This window comes from Daphnia pulicaria, chromosome 1, assembly GCF_021234035.1.
Source record: "Daphnia pulicaria isolate SC F1-1A chromosome 1, SC_F0-13Bv2, whole genome shotgun sequence".
NCBI lineage: Eukaryota > Metazoa > Arthropoda > Branchiopoda > Diplostraca > Daphniidae > Daphnia > Daphnia pulicaria.
The window spans coordinates 22,343,369-22,363,267 of record NC_060913.1 but is presented as its reverse complement, the minus strand read 5'-3'; the positions used below and the strand labels follow the sequence as shown (position 1 = coordinate 22,363,267).

General features: G+C 41.3%; 2 protein-coding genes and 1 long non-coding RNA gene across 3 annotated transcripts; 1 reads left to right on the top strand and 2 right to left on the bottom strand.

Annotated features, from left to right (window-relative positions):
* Positions 1–7,205: 7,205 nt before the first annotated feature.
* LOC124338533 lies at positions 7,206–8,078 on the top strand. The gene is made up of 4 exons (XM_046792630.1): positions 7,206–7,227; positions 7,289–7,360; positions 7,423–7,687; positions 7,748–8,078. Exons 1-4 carry the CDS (start codon positions 7,215–7,217, stop codon positions 7,872–7,874), a joined length of 477 nt encoding a protein of 158 aa, XP_046648586.1. The 5' UTR covers positions 7,206–7,214; the 3' UTR covers positions 7,875–8,078.
* A 2,469-nt stretch (positions 8,079–10,547) lies between these two features.
* LOC124312311 lies at positions 10,548–16,565 on the bottom strand. The gene is made up of 2 exons (XM_046776827.1): positions 10,766–16,565; positions 10,548–10,675 (listed from the first exon to the last, which is right to left on the bottom strand). The coding sequence occupies exons 1-2, from the start codon at positions 16,563–16,565 to the stop codon at positions 10,548–10,550; spliced, it is 5,928 nt and encodes a 1,975-aa protein (XP_046632783.1).
* A 536-nt stretch (positions 16,566–17,101) lies between these two features.
* On the bottom strand, positions 17,102–19,717 carry LOC124338242. Its single transcript, XR_006917702.1, has 9 exons — positions 19,635–19,717; positions 19,488–19,561; positions 19,121–19,198; positions 18,976–19,049; positions 18,606–18,683; positions 18,462–18,535; positions 18,083–18,156; positions 17,939–18,012; positions 17,102–17,177 (listed from the first exon to the last, which is right to left on the bottom strand). It is a non-coding gene; the product is annotated as an uncharacterized LOC124338242 (long non-coding RNA).
* Positions 19,718–19,899: the final 182 nt, after the last annotated feature.

The window sequence follows — 19,899 nt, the reverse complement described above, 5'->3', positions numbered from 1 at the left end:
CGCGGTTTATAGAGCAGTAGAAGAAGATAGAAAGAGCAGTAGAAAAGAAAAGAAGAAGCAGTAGAAGAGCAGTAGAAGAAAAGATAGAAGAAGAAAGAATAGTAGAAGAAGAAGAAGTAGAAGAAGACTAGTATACCTAGGCCCGTCCAAGGACGGCGAACCAGGCGGCTAGACATAATCACCTAAGCGCACAGTACACGTGGAGCAAAACGCCACTCGTATAATCCCACTGGCCAATTCCTTACTGCCCGGGACTTGTTTTTTCATCCATTTATGGACTTTTACATCTTCCACCGTGAGCCAGTCGGTCTTTTGGGTTTTGTTTGTGGACTTGTTTTTTTCGTTGCAACCAAGTATCGGCGGCATTTGGATTTATTTTGGGACTTGTATTTTTCAGAGTTTAGTTGAATTGGCTTTGACACATTTCCTCGGATTTTTTCACCGCGAGCTTACGCGGCTGCTGGGGTGGCACTTCGGGGGCCCACCTTCAAGGGCTTGAGTCGCGGTCAAGGTATCTACGGAGTTTTGTAACTTGTTCACGTTTGGCTCGTCGACCTCCCCACTCTTATCCTCCCCTCCTTCTCCCTATCTTTCCTCATCCTTCCCTCCCACTTTCTCCCCTTCCACTTTCTCCCCTCTCACTTTCTCCCCTCCCACTTTCTCCCCTCATACTACCCACTCCCATCCTCCCCCTCTCTATCTCCCCACCCCTCACCATCCCCTCCTTGCACACTCCTCCCTCATGTAACCCTTCTCCTTAGACTCACATGTATCTCGTACTTATCTCGATGAGGGCTTGAACAACGGGCCGTTGTATCCTGGATCCAATGCTCTAACCACTGAGCTGTTGAGTTGTATTATCAGTTAAACAGGGGGAAAAGTCATCAGCCACTTAAGTCAATTCGGATTTGCTCTAAATACCAATAAATATTAATCGCACGACGTAATTCTTTGGCCCGTAATGTATTTGCTCCTGTCTTTTAATGTAAGTTACAAAACTCGCTTTGCGTATAAAATTCGAATAACCACTTGAGAGGTAATAGTGAAATATATGATTGGTGGTGTATTGGTTAGAGTGTTCGCATAGCACATTTGTGTCTTTAGGTTCAATACTCATAAATTATTAAAATAATAATTGATAATAATTGACAAATTGTTTGAAATAATTTACTTGGCTTTCAATCTGAATATCTCATAATTTCCTGTTTTCGTCTATACATTCCTCATGGCCGGTTTGAATAACAGCCCATCGTTTCTTGAGTCCTGTTCTCTAACCACATAGCTATTGAAAATTATTGAAGTATTTTCTTGGGAGGAAGTCATCGACATATATGAGGCAACATCGATAGTGAACAGTTGCGTTTGCAATAAATTGGTAGAATAATTCATCACCCGTCGTTAGCGAATTAGTTGCAATTACTCATGGCCCAACGTAAACAAATTTGTAGATATTATGTTTCACCCAACGTGTTCTGTAGAACACTTAAAATTTCCTGCCCGTTTTTTAACAGTTTAAAAGATTTAATTTCCTGCCCGTGGACAAATCATTTGCCAGTTTAACCAATGTCATTGAATCTCCGATACCTTGTGTTTGACCCGAAAAATTCCCTCGAATTCCTTCACCACGAGCTCTCGCGGCCGCGGGGGTGCCCCTTCGGGGGCCCCACCCCCGCGGGCTCGAGTCGCGGTGAAGGTATCCTCGGTTTTTGGTACCTTGAAAACGTTTCGCCCGTCGAACTCAGTTACGCATTTACCAGTTAAACCACTGCCATTAGATTTCTCATATATCAACTCATGGCACAGCGTATTTTGAAGGAATTTCAAAATTTCCTGCCCCTTAAGCGTGAGCTTGCGCTTAAATTTCCTGCCCGTGGACAAATCATTTGCCAGTTAAACCATTGTCATTGAATGTCTGATACCTTATGTTTCACCCGAAAAATTCCCTCGAATTCGTTCAACACGAGCTCTCGCGGCCGCGGGGGTGCCCCTTCGGGGGCCCCACCCCCGCGGGCTCGAGTCGCGGTGAAGGTGTCCTCGGTTTTTTGTACCTTGAACACGTTTCGCCCGTCGAACGCATTCTCACTTTTTTACAACTATTCTTTGTAGCTGCTTGTTAAGCGTGAGCCAAATCAAGAAAGTTAATCTTCCCACGTAACTTTTAGCCCGTCGTGATTGACTTTTGTTGAATTATTTTCAGCCCGTCGTGAGAAAATAAGGGTGAATTCTTTTCAGCCCGTCGTGAGCGGAATAGGGTGAATAATTTTAAGTTCGGCGTGAGCAACTTAGGGTGAATTATTTTCAGCCCGTCGTGAGCGAAATAGAATGAATTATTTTCAGCCCGTCGTGAGCGAAATAGATTGAATAATTTTCAGCCCGTCGTGAGCGAAATAGAGTGAATTATTTGCAGCCCGTCATGAGCAAATAGGGTGAATTATTTGCAGCCCGTCGTGACAGAAATAGGGCGAATTATTTTCAGCCCGTCGTGAGCAAAGAAGGGTGAATAATTTTCAGCTCGGCGTGAGCAACATAGATTGACCACTATTCAATGAGATCAAAATTCAATATTAATTGGTGGCCATGCGGTTAGAGAGTTCGCTTACCATATGTAAGTACTCGGGTTCAATTCCCGTTAGAAGTCAATTTCTAAATTGATAATTAAATTCTGTTTCTTAATTCGTAATTAGTAATAATACAACATATTGCCCGTGATCGAACCTCGAACCTCGAACCTCACGCACGGTAGGCGAGCATGCTAACCAATAAACCATGAGAGATATGGAATTTGATAGGGTGAATTGGATGGAAAAATATGTCGTAGAGCTACGGTGCATCGTGTCGCGCTCACCTGGGTGTGGCAAGAGCAACGCGACGTGTCTGACGAACGCCGAAATGTTAGAAACTACTCTTAATTGAGCTCAGTGATGAATATCAATTGGTGGTCAAGTGGTTAGCGAGTTCGTTTACTATGCGTGAGTTTTCAGGTTCAAATCCCGATAGACACCAATTTCCAAATTGAAAATTGAACATTACAAATTAACAATTTATAACAGTGCTTTGACCGGGATCGAACCTCGGACCTCTCGCATGTTAGCCGATCGCGCTAATCAATACACTATTAGGAGATGATGTAAATAGAGGAAATGTGATGTAAAAATATGTCGTAGAGACACGGTGCGTCGCGTCGCGCTCACCTGTGCGTCATCAGCGACTTGACGCAAGACGCAGATATGTTTGAAATAACTTGTCAATAAGATCAAAGGAAAAATATCAATTGGTGGTCAAGTGGTTAGCGAGTTCGCTTACCATGCGTGAGTATTCGGGTTCAAATCCCGATAGACACACCTATTTCTGCAAATTGAACATTGCAAATTAATAAATAATAACAGCGCCTGGATCAGGGATCGAACCTCAGACCTCTCGCATGGTAGTCGAGCACGCTATCCAATACACGATTAAAACGATGAAATCTATAAAGGGAATTGGATGTAAAAATATGTCTTAGAGACACGGTGCGTCGAGTAGCGCTCACCTGTGCGTCATGAGCGACGTGACGCGAGACGCAGAAATGTTTGAAATAACTTGTCATTAATATCAAATGAAAACATCAATTGGTGGTCAAGTGGTTAGCGAGTTCGCTTACCATGCGTGAGTTTTCAGGTTCAAATCCCGATAAACACCAATTTCTAAATTGAAAAAATTGTACATTGTAAATTAACAATTCGTAACAGCGCCCTGACCCGGGATCGAACCTCACACCTCTCGCATGATAGCCGCGCAAACTAACCAATACACCATCAGAGAGTTAAAATGCAATAGAGGAAATTGAATTTAAAAATGTATGTCCAAGACAAACGACGCGCGCCGCGCACGAAACACGGGAAGCGCAACAACAACAACAACCATCTGTCCAAATTCCAACTCAATCTAAATATCAGTTCTGATAGTGTAGTGGTTAGAGTGTGTGCGACAATGCCATCCTTATCGGATGTGCGGCGGAAGCACCACTCGGACCATGGTTCAAACCCCAAGTAGTACACTCGAATCTAATAGAGGACATCGACATATAACCGATGGAAAAAAAACCTACCCGACTACTAACAAATCCCCCCCCCCTGTCCCAAAAAAAAAAAAAAAAAAAAAAAAAAACGCACACGGTTCGAGCCCGTGTGTGTGTGTATGGCGGGAAGGGCGCGCGCAAACGGACACACGATAGCTGACGTATGTGTGTATCGTCTCGCCTACTCAAATCGAAACTTTCGCCACTGGTTGCTTCTCGCCGATACAGACAAACAACAAACAGACAAACAAACAAACACACCGAATCACAGACAGGCCAATGTCACTTAGACACGCCCGCGGTTTATAGAGCAGTTGACTAGTATACCTAGGCCCGTCCAAGGACGGCGAACCAGGCGGCTAGACGCAATCACCCAAGCGCACAGCACAGCAAACATGGAGCAAAACGCCACTCGTATAATCCCACTGCCCGATTCCTTACTGTCCGGGACTTTTTTTTTCATCCATTTATGGACTTGTACATCTTCCACCGTGAGCCAGTCGGTCTTTTGGGGTTTTTTTGTGGACTTGTTTTTTTTTCGTTGAAACCAAGTATCGGTTGAGTTTTGGTTTTATTTTGGGACTTTTATTTTTCAGAGTTTGGTTGTATTGTATTTGACACATTTTCCACGGTCTCGAGTTTCGGTGAAGTTTTCCATGGTTTTTTGAATGTTGAACACGTTTGGACCGTCAAACACCCCATTCTGATCCTCAACTCCTTCTTCCTCTCCTTCCTCATCTTCCCGTTTCACTTTCTTCCCTTCCAATTTATTTTTTCCCACTTTTTCCCATCTTCCTCCCCTCTCTCATCCTTCCCCCTCTCTATCTTCCCTCCCTCACCATCCTCTCCCTCACCATCCCGTCCCTCACCATCCCCTCCCTCACTATCCCCTCCCTCACCGTCCCCTCCCTCACCATCCCCACCCTCACCATCCCTTCTCTGCACACTCCTCCCTCATGTAATCCTTCCCCTTAGACTCACATGTATCTCGTACTTATCTCGATGTGGGCTTGAACAACGGGCCGTTGTATCCTGGATCCAATGCTCTAACCACTGAGCTGTTGAGTTGTATTATCAGTTAAACAGGGGGAAAAGTCATCAGCCACTTAAGTAAATTCGGATTTTCCCTAAATACCAATAAATATTAATCGCACGACGTAATTCTTTGGCCAGTAAGTATTTGCTCCTGTATTTTAATGAAACTTACAAAACTCAGCTTCGCATATAAAATTCGAATAACCACTTGAGAGGTAATAGTAAAATACATTATTGGTGGTGTATTGGTTAGAGTGTTCGCATAGCACATTTATGTCTTTAGGTTCAATACTCATAAATTGTGAAAATAAAAATTGACAAAGTGTTTGAAATAATTTACTTGGCTTTCAATCTGAATACCTCATAATTTCCTGTTTTCGTCTATACATTCCTCATTGCCGGTTTGAACAACAGCCCATCGTTACTTGAATCTTATTCTCTAACAACTTGGCTAATGAGATGTGTTGACACATTTTCTTAAAAGGAAGCCATCGACCAATGTAAGGCAACATCGATTTTGAACATTAAAATTTGCTAGGTATAAAAATTCATCACCCGACGTTAGCGAATTAGTTGCAATTACTCGTGGCCCAATGTGAACAAATTTGTAGATGTTATGTTTCACCCAACGTGTTTTGTAGGACACTTAAAATTTCCTCCACGTTTTTTAACAGTTTAAATTAAATTTCCTGCCGTGGACAAATCATTCGCAAGTTGAACCAATGTTATTGAATCTCTAATACCTTGCGTTTGCCCCGACAAATTCCCTCGAATTCCTTTACCACGAGCTCTCGCGGCCGCGGGGGTGCCCCTTCGGGGGCCCCACCGCCACGGGCTCGAATCGCGATGAAGGTATCCTTGTTTTTTTGTAACTTGAACACTATCTGCCCGTTGAACTCAGTTACGCATTTACCAATTAAACCACTGTCAATAGATTTCTTATACATCCACTTATGGCCCAGCGTATTCTGAAGGACATTTAAAATTCCCTGCCCGTTAAGCGTGAGCGTGCGCTTAAATTTTCTGCCTGTGGACAAATAATTTACCAGTTAAACCACTGTCATTAGATTTCTCATACATCCAATCATGGCCAAATGGATTCTGTAGGATCAATCGGTATTGGTATCAATAGGTGGTCAAGTGGTTAGCGAATTCTCTTACTATGAGTGAGTACCCGGGTTCAACTCCCGATAAACAATAGTTTCTAAAATATATTGATGACCGAATTAATAATTAGCAACTGTAACTTTACCCGGAGTTTGAACCTCGGATTTCTCGCATGACAATCAAGCACGCTAACCAATACACAATGAGAGAGATGGAATACACTATATGTTATGGAATGTATAAATATGTCGTAGAGACACGGTTCGTCGCGCTCACCTGTGTGCCAGTTGCAACGCGAGATGCAGAGATGTTTGAAACCACTTGTCAATGAGATCAGAATTGAATATCAATTGGTGATCGATTGGTTAGCGAGTTCGCTTTCTATGCGTTATGTTCGGGTTCAATTCCCTAAAAACACCAATTTCAAAATTGAAAATAAATGTTTGAATTAATATTGAATTAAAGCGCCTTAACCAAGTATCGAAACTCGGACATCTTGTATGATAGCAGAGAACGTTACCCAATACACCATGAAAGAGATGGAATTTAATAGAAGTAATGGGATTTATAAATATGTCGTAGTTACACGTTAATTAAAAAAAACGTGAAGCGCGACAACCATTTGTCGAAATTGGAACTCGATAATGATATTAGTTCTGATAGTGTAGTGGTTAGAGTGTCTGTTACAATGCCATGCCCTTACATGAATGTGGCGGTAACACCTCACCGATTATGGTTCAAACCCCAAGTACTACACATACATAAATATTGGAGGACATTGAATATCAATAAAAAAAATCCAACCCTCAACACCTGGTTTGGGGAGAGGCAATGCTTAATTTTTTTCACGTGTTCAAAATCATTATATCAACGATAAAAATTGCAACCAGTGGGCGTGGTTTTTTGGAGGGAAGCTTATGTTTTGTGCTTTTATTTCGTTTGGCGGCTTATTATCTTGCTGGTAAGTCAACGAATAATTGTTTTTCACATTCTCTCTGAACTTCCCCTTGACAACATGCCCAACTCTGGTAAGTCTCTTTAATGTTATCCAATATTTCTGTTATATTCATTGTTTTTTTTGTATCATAGATTTGCTTGTTGCTTCTCCCCCCGTTTCTTTGTCTCCTCAAGTGGTTGTCCGTGATGGAATACCCAATTCTGGTAAGTCTCCTTAATGTTATCCAATATTTCTGTTCTATTCATTGTTTTTTTTTGTTTGATAGATTTGCCTGTTGTTTCTCCCCCCGTCTCTTTGTCTCCTCAAGTGGTTGTCCCTGAAGAAAATCCACTGGGTGATGACGAAGTTGACGGGGTTTTAGCATCCATGGATATGGATTTCAATACCCCGCCGTCTTCCCCACCTGTCTCCTTTCTTCAATCTTGGACGATTTCAGAATTTCAGAGGATTGAAGATAGGAGAAGATCCAATCTATTACGTGGAGTGCAGCTGAAAACTCGGCACGAAAAATTTAAGAAAAACCGACAGAAGTAATTTTATCCAAGTTATTTCATGTTTGTTTTTTTATGTAATTTTTTTTTTCATTTTAGTGCTGAAGCTGCTTTGGAAAGATCTAAGCGGAATGAGGCATGGGCCAAAAAGGAGCTGGCCTCATTCCGCTCCAAAATGTGCAAGGATGAAGCTGAGGCACAGAGAATGTTTGGAGATGTGATTTAGATGTTTTTTTTTCGATTTGTTTAATTTTTTTTCTTTGTTTTTTCTTTGTTAATTTTGTTGATTTGTTGGTTATTGATCAGTAATAAACAGAGTATTAGAATATTCATTTAGTTTGCTTTTTTTATTTTTCCAACTTCATAATTGATGTTCTTAATATTTTAAAATCCATATAAGTACGTAGCACTACTTCTCTTTGATTCTTGATTTGAACCATTGACTTTTTGACCTTAAGGATTTATATTCCATCTCTTTAACCACTACACTATGGAGACTTATTTTAATATCAAATGTTTAATGCTATATTCTTTTTTTTTTTTTATTTTTGATGGAACTCAAAAGAAGAAAAGTAGAACATTGTACTTTGAATTGGACATTGTATGAGTAAGAGTTTTTTCAACCACTATAATTTTTATCATTATCCTTATTACATAAATATTGAAAATTTAATATGAATTCATTATTTTCGAAATTTAGATTTGAACCATTGATCTTAGGAATCGCATTTCATTACTTTAACCGCTACACCACGGAACGATACATAATTTTGAAATATTGAAGATTTTATTGGTTTTGTATTTTTTTCGATAAAGCTTTAGATTTAGAAATTACGTTAATAGTAAGTCATTCATGTAAAACTTTGTTCTTTTCCAAATTACGATTCATTTGTATGCAATTTGAGTGCATTTTTATAGTTATGCTGTGAGTGGGTTTGAATCAACATTCCTTGAATTAACAAACCAATACTATAACCACTACACCATCGGCTGTGGTATTTTGCAAATCTTGACGATACCAGCTGGATAGTGCATACTTCTTCATTGTCAGTGTCATCGCCCAGCAAGAACAAAAACAATTTATTTGCTGCAGTTTAAGAATTCATTGTTTTGGGAACTATTTGCTTGCCCGAGTGGGGGTTTGAACCACCCACCTTTGAATTACCAATTCAACGCTATAACCATTACAGCAACGGTATTTACAATAAATATCTGACGTTAAAGGTGGATAACGCCTACTTACACATTGTCATAGATATAACACAGCGTGAGCAAAGACATTTTTTTTACATCGGAGTTTGAATTTATCTATAATAAGACTATTTGCTTCATAAGCATCTGCTTCATCATTCACCAGGGAACGATGCATAAATTTGAAATATGGAAAATTTTATTGGTTTACGTATTTTATATTATAAAGCTTTAGATCTAGAAATTACGTTAATAGTAAATCATTCATGTAAAGATTTATTCTTTTCCAGCTTGCCATTCATTTGCATGCTGTTTTTTGAGTGCTATTTTATAGTTATACTGAGAGTGGATTTGAACCAACATCCTTTGAATTACTAATCCATTGATATAACCACTACCCCATCGCCGGTGTGTTCTTCCAATTCTTGACGATATCCGCTGGATAGTGCATACTTCTTCATTTTCAGTGTCATCGCCCAGCAAGAACAAAAATAATTTATTTACTTCATTTTAAGAATTCATCGTTTCGGGTACTATTTGCTTGCCTGAGCTGGGGTTTGAACCAAACACTTTTGACCTACTAATGCAATGCTATAACCACTACATCAACAACGGTGTTTACAAATAATATCCGATGTGACCAGTTGGATAGCGCATACTTACACATTGTCATAGTTATCACCCAGCGTGAGCAAAGAAATTTTATTTACATCGGATTTTGAAGTTTTCAATAATAAGACTATTTGCTTCATTAGCATCTGCTTCATCATACACCACGGAACATTGCATAAATTTGAAATATTGAAAATATTATTGGTTTTTGTGTTATTTTCGATTTTTGATAAGCTTCAGATTAAGAAATTACGTAAATAGTAAATCATTCATGTAAACGCACAAATAATAAAGTAGTAATTAACATTATATGACTAATTTCTACTGCTCTATCCTAAGTGATAAATTGAAAACCACTGGACTGGACTTGAACCGTAGACCGCTTTCTTTATAGTCCGGCACTTTATCCACTACACCATGTGACTACGTTGTGTTTGCTGAAAAATTTGAGTCTTTTTCTGTGTTAAAGGAGAGTGTGAGTAGTATTGACATTCTATTCATCCGTCCATGACTTTTTAGTAGTATAAGGATTCCTATTCATCCGTCAACGACTTTAGGTATGTTAAGTAAAAGTCAATCTTTCCAGAAAAAAAACGTCATGTTGTTCAATCAGTGACATAGCTAATTCAAGTGGATGAAATTTGTTTAGGATAAAATGGAAAAAAATAAATTGAAATGATCAAATTTAAATCTGAAATAAAATTGATGAATTTTGGCCATGCAACAGTTATTGCTTATTTCTGTCTTAGGCTTCAAGTCTTGAAAAATTTTGTTTTGAGTGTTCATTATTGCTCGTACAAATAAAAAATTCTTGTAGAAATAGTTATGAAAATAACAGTTTTATAAAATCTTGAGAAAGACCATTGTTTATTATTTATAAGGTTTGTTAATTCACGGTTGAGCGCACATGGGAACTGCCCCCATGGCCATGCCCGTGCTCCTTTTTTTGGCCCATAGGCCGAGGCGGAATTTAGTTCCTCTTGGGAAGGAAAGGAATGGAAGGGAATGTATTAATGTATTCACCAAAAAATCAATATTTCTTAATTAGATTTGAGAATGTTTGACTATATGTTTAAATTGCAGTTGTCTAAAATGGTTACAATAAAACTTCTTTAAAGACAACATTTAAAGTAAACACCTTTTTCTTTTCTTCTTCGGTGGCTGTCGGATGATTTTTGAGAAGCTTGCCTTGCTTCCCAGACTCAGCAATCTCGACTCGGACTCCTTTTTGGGAGGGAACACAAAAAATATTAGAATTATTGAATATTTCATGAAACTATTAATTTTAAAAATGTATAAGAAATCAAAATAAACCGTCTTTCGATGTAGCTCTGGAGAAGGCCACATACAGCTGGCCATGACTGAAGACGGGTTCTGGAAGTAATATTCCGACCCGATCAAACGTTTGGCCCTGTGACTTTGTGATGGTCATCGCAAACGCCAACAAAACGGGAAACTGGAGCCTCTTGAGGATGACTGGAAGATCCGAATCAGTTGGGGACATCATCATCCGCGGGATGTAGACGATGTGCCCCTTGTTTTTTCCAGCAGCAATTTCTGCAACGATCAGATTTTCTCTAAGCGCCCTGATGATGAGCCGGGTCCCATTGCAAAGTCCCTGACGCGAATCGATATTCTTCAGAAGAATGATGACGGCTCCCACTTTCATTTTCAGCAAATGGGTGGGAATTCCGGAGACGTCAAAGGAGTTGAGAACTTCGGTTGGGTAATTTGAAATTTCTTCAGGGTCGTCAGAGTCGATGGTATCGATGCTTCTGTACTCATGAAGCGTACCGGGCATGTCTTTGATGATCTGATTGTTGATTCGTAAGCAATCGCCATTCTTCGGACAAAGAATAGCGCGACTGCATATTTGTTGAGATACGACGGGATCTAACAGTTGAGCAGGATCACCAAAGACGTGCTCGACTAAACTCCGGTTATAATTGAAAAATTCTTTAGGAATTTCAATCATATCGGGGATGTTCAGTTTTGGATGCGTCGGTAGAGTTCCGTTTCCAAGCTGAATGAGCCAATCGGCGTAGTCTTGACTGCCGGCCACGGTACGCATATTTTGAGTCAGACGAAGTTGTCGAAACTGAGGCCAAGTGTCATTGTTTCGGATGGTGACTTCCAGCACTGTCACCCTGTTTCCATGTCGGACGACCGGTAAACACTGACGAAAATCGCCACCAAGAAGGAGCACTTTACCACCGTGCGGAAGATTGTTCTTGTGCAACTTTTGGAAGAGTAAATTGAAAGCACTAAGGGCGTGATTTGTCTTCATGGTGGCTTCGTCAGAAATGATGAGAACTGCACTTCTGATCAAATGGGCGAGGAAGCTACCATCTTCGATTTTTGATCTGGTCGCTTCAGTAATTGGAGGGTAAATCTTGAATTGGGAATGATACGTTGTGCCGTCAATCAACAACGTAGAAGCGATGCCGGTAGACGCAACGGCGATCACTGTTTTCCCTTGTCCCTGCAGTACGGTGATGAGAGTGTTGTACAGGAACGTCTTCCCCGTTCCTCCAGGGCCATCCAAGAAATACTGATGCGGAATTGCATTTTCAGTATCGTTGACGGCAGCCATGACTTGATCGAAGGCAGCCCGTTGACCTTCGTTCAACTGACTAACCATCAATTCACCCAATCTTCTCTTCTCTCTCATAGTAATTTCAGCATTTTCTTCGAGTTGAGCCGCGATAAGACGATGAATAAGCTGAAAATCAGGAACAGGCAATGAGAGATTTTCCATCGTTTGATTGTTGAGAAGTAGCTTGTCTTGAATAAATTTCAAAGTCAAGTTTTTTGCTATTTCGGCGTCGTGACCATTACGAATAAAATCTTCCATTAGCTGAGGCAAAGATCGCTCAAAGAGATAAAGAGCATCCGTAGGATTGCAAAACAGACAAATGTCAACAAAAAGCTGTCGCAATCGTTCTGGCATTTCAAAGGCGGCCGCATCGTCCAGTGTCCTCTCCCAAACGCTGTCATCTTCCAACAAATTTAAGGCAGCGGCGGCTGCTTTAAACGTCGGTAAAATTACACCGTTGACTGTTCGAAGATTTTCAAAACTGGTCGGTCCTTTGACGTTAATGAGGAGCAAGCGCAGGCAGAATCGCTCAATTTGACGGACACTCACCGTGTACAATCGGCCAATGATTTTGAGATTTTGAACTCGTCGCTTCCAGAAATTACGGCCACCAACCTTGACGAAAGCAAAATGGTTGACAATCTCTCTGTAAAAATACTGCCTCGCTTCTTCATTATCCCGGTTCAAGATGAAAAAAGCAGTTAAAGTCGTTTCTTTCAAAGCGGCGTTGGCGACTGCTTGTTCCTCGTTGCCCGGGTGAAAAAAGACGGACTGTTCCAATGGAAGATGTACGGCAAGTCGGAAGATGACATGGGAACGATTGCTGAGGGGAAACTTATTGATTCTCCAGGCGGCTTCTGGTGCGCTGACGTAACGCGTGTCCAAAAAAGTAGTGATTTCGTCCCACACGAATGTCGGCTCATCTTCACCTTCAACTTGCTGATGCGTTCCCTTTTTTGTCTCAATGTTTCCGCTGTCATGGCCTTTGTACACGTACTTAAAGATGTATTTGACACTGGTGAGTGAAGCGCAGGATTCGAGGTTTATGTGACAGTCATATTTCAGCAGCAACCAAGGGTTATAAGGCACAACCCATCTGTTGTCTACTTCATAGACGACATTCCCTCTTTTCAACGGATGTTTAACTCCAGTGTCTCTTCTTCTATAAGTCGGATAGCCGTTGTCGTTGATGATGGTTCCTGCGATGAAATCTTTCGGAAACTTTTTGGTGCACCCTTCAACATCCATGCAAGGAGACTTTTTGTTGATGGCTCCACACGGGCCGTGGATCATGTGAGCCATAACAGCGGCGTAGAGTCTTGGATGGAGGGACTTGTCGGGAATTTCCGCACAAATGGTCTTGTCCATATCTTCTGGTGATAAAGGGGCATCTCTCTTATCGATCCAGATCAGCATGTGGCAATGAGGAAGACCGCGTTTTTGAAATTCGATGACTTCGATATGAGCTGTGGCGAAACCCAAAACTTGCTTTTTCTCGATGTCGTCGACCAACTCTTTTTTCTTCAAGTGGAAGACTCGTGCGACCATATCGGGACGATCAGAAGCTGTCTGATAGTTCGCAATATTTGCCGTAATTTCTCTCCACTTGGGATTGCAAGTAAACGTTAAAAAAAAAGTTGGTTTTCCAAATTTGGCAACAATTGCCATCGCGTCTTGATAATTTTGCTTCATGGCTCGAGGACTGCCAATGAAGGACGAAGGGAGAATGTAGATAGTGCCAACTTCCACATTTTCTCTTTCCGCTCGATTGTTGATGTAATCCATCAGACCGCAGTAGCGCTCAACATGCAGCTCTGTCTGGTGTTTTCTGAGCCAATCTATGCGATTCCCCTCGGTCTTGACGTAAGAATCGACAAAATATTGCTGAGTGAGGGCACCCCCGGACAAAACGATATTGAAATCACCGCGGATTGACATGATTGAACTGTAGAACTCGGCTTGCGTCACTCTTGAGCGTGGGCCTCTGTTCCTGTTTGGTTGTTGATCATCGTTCTCGTCTGCTTCGGCTGGTTCCGGTTCTACATTTCGCTCATTTTCAATCTCAGCATTGCCATCTGCTGCGGCGACTTCTTCACGAATTAACACTCTGGGGTTGGGCCACAGGGGATCAATCTGCTCCTCTTCATCCTCATCAACAATCATTGCCATTGCTGCTGCTTCATCTCTTTCCCTCCGACTGGTGGTGTTATAATTCATGTGAGCATGCCAACCATCTTCACCGTTGGGGAATAGCAGAGGATAACACATCGGATCACACATGGGCTTCTGTGTGTTAATCTGGATGAAACGTCGGCCTCTGACGGGAATATAGAGATGGCCACGAATATCTCTGTTGGATGGCGGAGCTCCATCAGAGCTTTTGAATACTACTGCTATCTCGTGGGCCGTCGGGCAGTTGTAGCGCCGCTGGTCGACATTTCTTCTATCACAAGTGATGATCATGCCGACAGTGTAGTGAGGAAGATTTGCGGCCTGCCGTTGAACGTATTCTTCTTCAAGAACTTGGCGCATCATCTTGTAAACCAAGGCGTACGGATTCTTCTCTCGAAGCATAGCGTCCAATTCTTCCATCAATATTCTACAACAACCCGACATTGCCTGGATATTTGCCCTATAATCAGTGGCCTGCGCCGAGTCCAAAAAATACAGATCTGCATATCTGGGATTTGGTGTTGGACCAAGCGGAGTGATTTGATGGTAAATCTGGCCATGAATTCGATAGCAGTAGGGGCCTCGGTTTGGTGGTGGAGATTGGTTTGCTCCAAGCGAAGCAAAAGCGTGAGCACTGTTGTAGTTTCGAATTTGCTTCATGAATTGCTTGGACTTTGGATGCTGATTTTGCAAGAGACTGGCCAAGGGTTGCGGACATGGCTTTGGTGGTGGAATAATCACTTTTCCCTTTCCGCAGCATCGCTGGAATTTTTGATCTTTTGGCATCTCTTTTTCAAAGTGTTTGGCGTCACACTCAGCACAAATCTTGGTCAAATCTCCAATGTCAAGCAAATGAACCCGATCCTCTACAACAATGTCTTTGCAAGCTATCCGATGCGTTCGCCGATTTCCGGCACGGTTGCGATCAAGGTGCATCTCACGAAGAAAAGCTTCGTGGTCTGCGGTTTCAACGGGAACAATTTCGGCGTGTTGAAGCGCATTTCTTGCTCGCAGTTCTTCCTCTTCTCGCTCTCGTTCAAATTGATGTTCTCGCTGTAGCTCTGTTCGCAACCTATCCTCTTCACGCCTATCAGCTGTTTCTTCCTCATTTTCAGTCGCTCTATAATCAGTCATGACTTCTGTGTGCTGCTCACGTCGTTCTGCAGCTTCCTGCTCAGTTTCGTTGAGGAGATTTACTTCGTGAAAAAATCTATCAGCCATAGCACGCTCCAATCTTTCTTCTCCTGTTGCTCTGCAACGTACAGCTTCCTGGCGTAATGACTTATCGCCAAGTCGAGCAAGCCTCTCTGCTTCAAGTTCCTTATCCCGTAGAGATTTCTGTCGTAGTGCCTGTGCCCGCTGTCTTGCCCATTTATCTGCTTCGGATTCTTCTTTCCGCAAAGAATTTTGACGCAAGGCCTGCTCACAAAGTCTAGAAGATCTCTCTGCTTCAGATTCCTCGTTCCGCAGAGATTTTTGCCTCAATGCCTGATCTTGAAGTCTTGCTGATCTCTCTGCTTCCGATTCATCTCTCCGCAGATATTTCTTCCGCAATGCCTGGGCTTGCAACCTAGCTCGTTGTTCTTCAGCAGTTTCGGTGTCGTCAGCAGCTCTCTTTCTTGCCTGATGTTGTTGTCTTGCTGGACGCTCTGCCACAGCATCATTAGCAAGAACAACTCTTGGGCGATCACATGCAGGTCTCTGATTCATCGCTCGTAGAATAATTGCTGCTTCTTGTTGACGAAGAGCAGCTTGCCGCTCTGCCTCGGCTTGCAATCGAGCTCGAATTTGTTCATCTTGACGAAGATCTGCTTGCCGCTCCGCCTCGGGTAACAGTCGCGCACGATTTTCTTCTTCTTGACGAAGAACTGCTTGCCGCTCCGCCTCGGCTAACAGTCGCGCACGATTTTCTTCTTCTTGACGAAAAACTGCTTGCCGCTCCGCCTCGGCTAACAGTCGAGCACGATTTTCTTCTTCCGCTTGTTCCTGTCGAAGGAGTTGCTGACGGATTCGCTGATCATGCAGTCTAGCTTCATGTTCAACCTGAGTCTCGTTAGCACGGGCGACTCTCTTCCGCTCAGCATCTAACCTCTGCCTCAACGCTCTCTCGTCAGGTGCCTCTGCCTGACGCTCTTCCCTAGCCTTTTTCGCATTCAAATTTTTTGCAACCTGAACTTCTTCGGGATTGAGCCGACGTCGCTTCTCTTCACGAGCGATCTTGGCCCTTTCCCTATTAGCCGCCAATCGCACTTCCTTAGCCTCCGGGTCTTCGTTACTTCTTTTTTCCCTAGCCTTCCTATTCTTCTCATCTTTTTCCTCTCGAGTTAATTCGCGACGCGGTGGCATTTTCAAATCAGCAAAATAACCCCTAATTTATCAAAAAAATTCGCTTCTATCAGTGGAGGGCTTTTTTGGAGGGCTTTTGGAGGGCTTTACACCGCAAAAATTTCAAAAAGCTTAAAATCAAACACAAATTCGAACGTAAGCCGTCGACACAACCGGTGCTCAATATCCCAGTGGTACAGCCCGGTTAAGGTTCACATCTGATAAACAAATACGCATCGCAGGTTAGCTCCTCTCCGGTTGTCGACTGTTCGTTTTACAATGACTGACCCCCAAAAATGTCAACAATTATGCAATTATTTTCATTTGCGCTCAACTTGATGCTGACTTGATCGGGATTTTTATCGCAATTGTGACTGTTAAAAGCCAAAATGCTAACCTTTATACCAAGACCAGCACAAATTGGCTGAAAACCGTCGGACACCACAACTAATAAGTCTTTAGCAGGCTAATAAAAACATGCTACGGACTTTAAATTGTTGGAATTCGGAAAGTACTTTACTTGAGCAATGAGTGTCCTGATGCCGTAGGAAGTTAGAAGTAAGCTGGAAGACATCTCGGAGCGGAAGTGAATGGCAACTTGAAGATCTGGTCACAAATTCGATGCATTACAGGCTATTTAATGCAAAATAAAAGCTTTTATCAGTAAAAAATTGCAAACATCTTATCCAAGTTCAGTAACTGACGCGCACATTTTTTATTGGTTTATATTTTTTATTAAGTTTATTTTATGATACCAGACTTGAACCATCAACCTGTGCGTTTGAAATCGAACACACTAACCACAACGCCACGTTTCGATACAAAAATGTAGTAAATCGACGACAAAATCACCGTTACCTGGCGATTTCTGGTTTCTTTTTTTTTTTTTAAGGAAGTACATGATAAACAATTGCCAACTTAATCAAAGTTCAACAGAATAACGAAATTCTTCACAAAGACCCAAAACGAATTTGATTGGAAGTAGATTCGAACATTTGACCACTGGATTAGGAACCGAAGGTGATAACCACTACACCATGTTTGGGTACAAATTGGTCGGCGATTCGACGACAAAAAAATAGTAACCTAGAGCTACTGAATTGAACTCTGTCTCTTTTGTTGAGCATTGGACACAGTCAAAAACATAGCAAACCACTAACATAAATTTCAATTATCGACCAACATTCTTTCTAAATTAAAACACACCGCCCGAGAGTTGAACACAGAGCCTCTGTTGATCGAGATTACCGTGCTAGAACGTTAACCATTACACCAACTTAGAATAATTTTTGGCAAAAAAGTTCTAAAGTTATCAACTACCAATTTTATAGCAGGTAATAAAACGTGCTATAAACATGTTCTAATGGAAAAAAGGTACAATAAAAACAATTTACCTGACAATTAAAGTCCTGATGCCGGTCGTTGGCTGGAAGCGAGAAACGGAGTAACTTCGACGGAACACTACAGGCTGGTGAATGAAAATATTTGTGAAAGCTAATTGTTTTCATTAAAATAAATGGAATCGACAAAAAGTGTACCTGACAATTAAATTCCTGATGCCAGTCGTAGGTCGAAAGTGAGGAAGGCACTCAATTCGATTGTAAACTACAGGCTGAAAAACAAATTGCAAAATACATACACGTATAAGAATTCGAGTGTTCAAAATTAATACAAAACATAATTCACATGGTCGTAATTGCTAACACGTGCAACAATTTTTCACCATCAATAATTTATGTGCTGTCATCGAGAACCGAACCATTAATCGTAGTGTTTGAAATCCAATACGCTAACCACTACACCAAGAGCGGGTGAAAAGTGGAAGAAAGTCGTCGAAGAGAATCACTTATGAGTTCGTAGCAAAGATTCATGCCATGGGCTTGTTCAAATGGATAAAAGAGAACTGAAAAATCTTACCTGACTATGATAATCCTGAGGCCAGTCATGGGCTCGAAGAAGGAAATGCAGTCCTTTCGATAATACACTACAGGCTAATGAAGGTAAAATATAATTTAATCCTACTGTTTTTAATTGCAATGAAATAAACGGTAATGTTTGTACCTGACAATTAAATTCCTGATGCCAGTCATGGGCCGCAAGTGAGGAAGGCAGGCACTCACCTCGATTGTACACTACAGGCTGAAAATTAAAATGCAAAATCCATACACGTATAAGAACTCGAGTGTTCAAAAACAATTCAAATGGTCGTGATTGGTAGCACATACAACAATTTTCACCATCGTTAAATTATGTGCTGTCATCGAGAACCGAACCATTAACCCCAGTGATTGAAATCCAACACGCTAACCACTATACCAAGAGCGGATGAATATTGGAAGAAAATCGTCGAAGACAATCACTTATGAGTTCGTGGCAAAGATTCATACCATGGGCTTGTTCGAATGGATAAAAGTGAACTGAAAAATCTTACCTGACTATGATAATCCTGATGCCAGTCATGGGCTCGAAGAAGGGAATGCAGTCCTTTCGATAATACACTACAGGCTAATGAATGTTAAAATATAATTTAATCCTACTGTTTTTAATTGGAATGAAATAAACTGCAATGTTTGTACCTGACAATTAAATTCCTGATGCCAGTCATGGGCCGCAAGTGAGGAAGGCAGGCACTAACCTCGATTGTACACTACAGGCTGAAAATTAAAATGCAAATTACATACACGTATAAGAACTCGAGTGTTCAAAAACAATTCAAAGGGTCGCGTTTGGTAACTACAACAATTTTCACCATCGTTAATTTAGGTACTGTTATCAAGAACCGAACCATTAACCCCAGTGTTTGAAATCCAACACGCTAACCACTACACCGAGAGCGGATAATTATTAGAAGAAAATCGTCGAAGACAATGACTTATGAGTTCGTAGCAAAGATTCAAACCATGGGCTTGTTCAAATGGATAAAAGTGAACTGAAAAATCTTACCTGACTATGATAATCCTGATGCCAGTCATGGGCTCGAAGAAGGGAATGCAGTCCTTTCGATAGTACACTACAAACTGGTGAATTAAACAAATATTTTCATCATCTTTTTTTTGTAATTGAAATGAAATAAAATAGCAATACTTGTACCTGGCTATGAAAATCCAGATGCCAGTCGCAGGCTTGAAGTAGAAACACAGTCACTGTGATTATATACACAACAGGCCGAGAAATCTAGAATGCAAAACATGAAACAGTTGAATTTGTTGCAATTGAGATAAATGTAATCTATATAAGTCACCTGGCAATTAAGTTTATTGCTTTATTTGGCTGAAAGTTTGAAAAGAGTCGATGAAGTCACCAATTCGTCAAACTTTTTGTCTTGTTACATGTAAGTCAAAACATAAGTCAATCA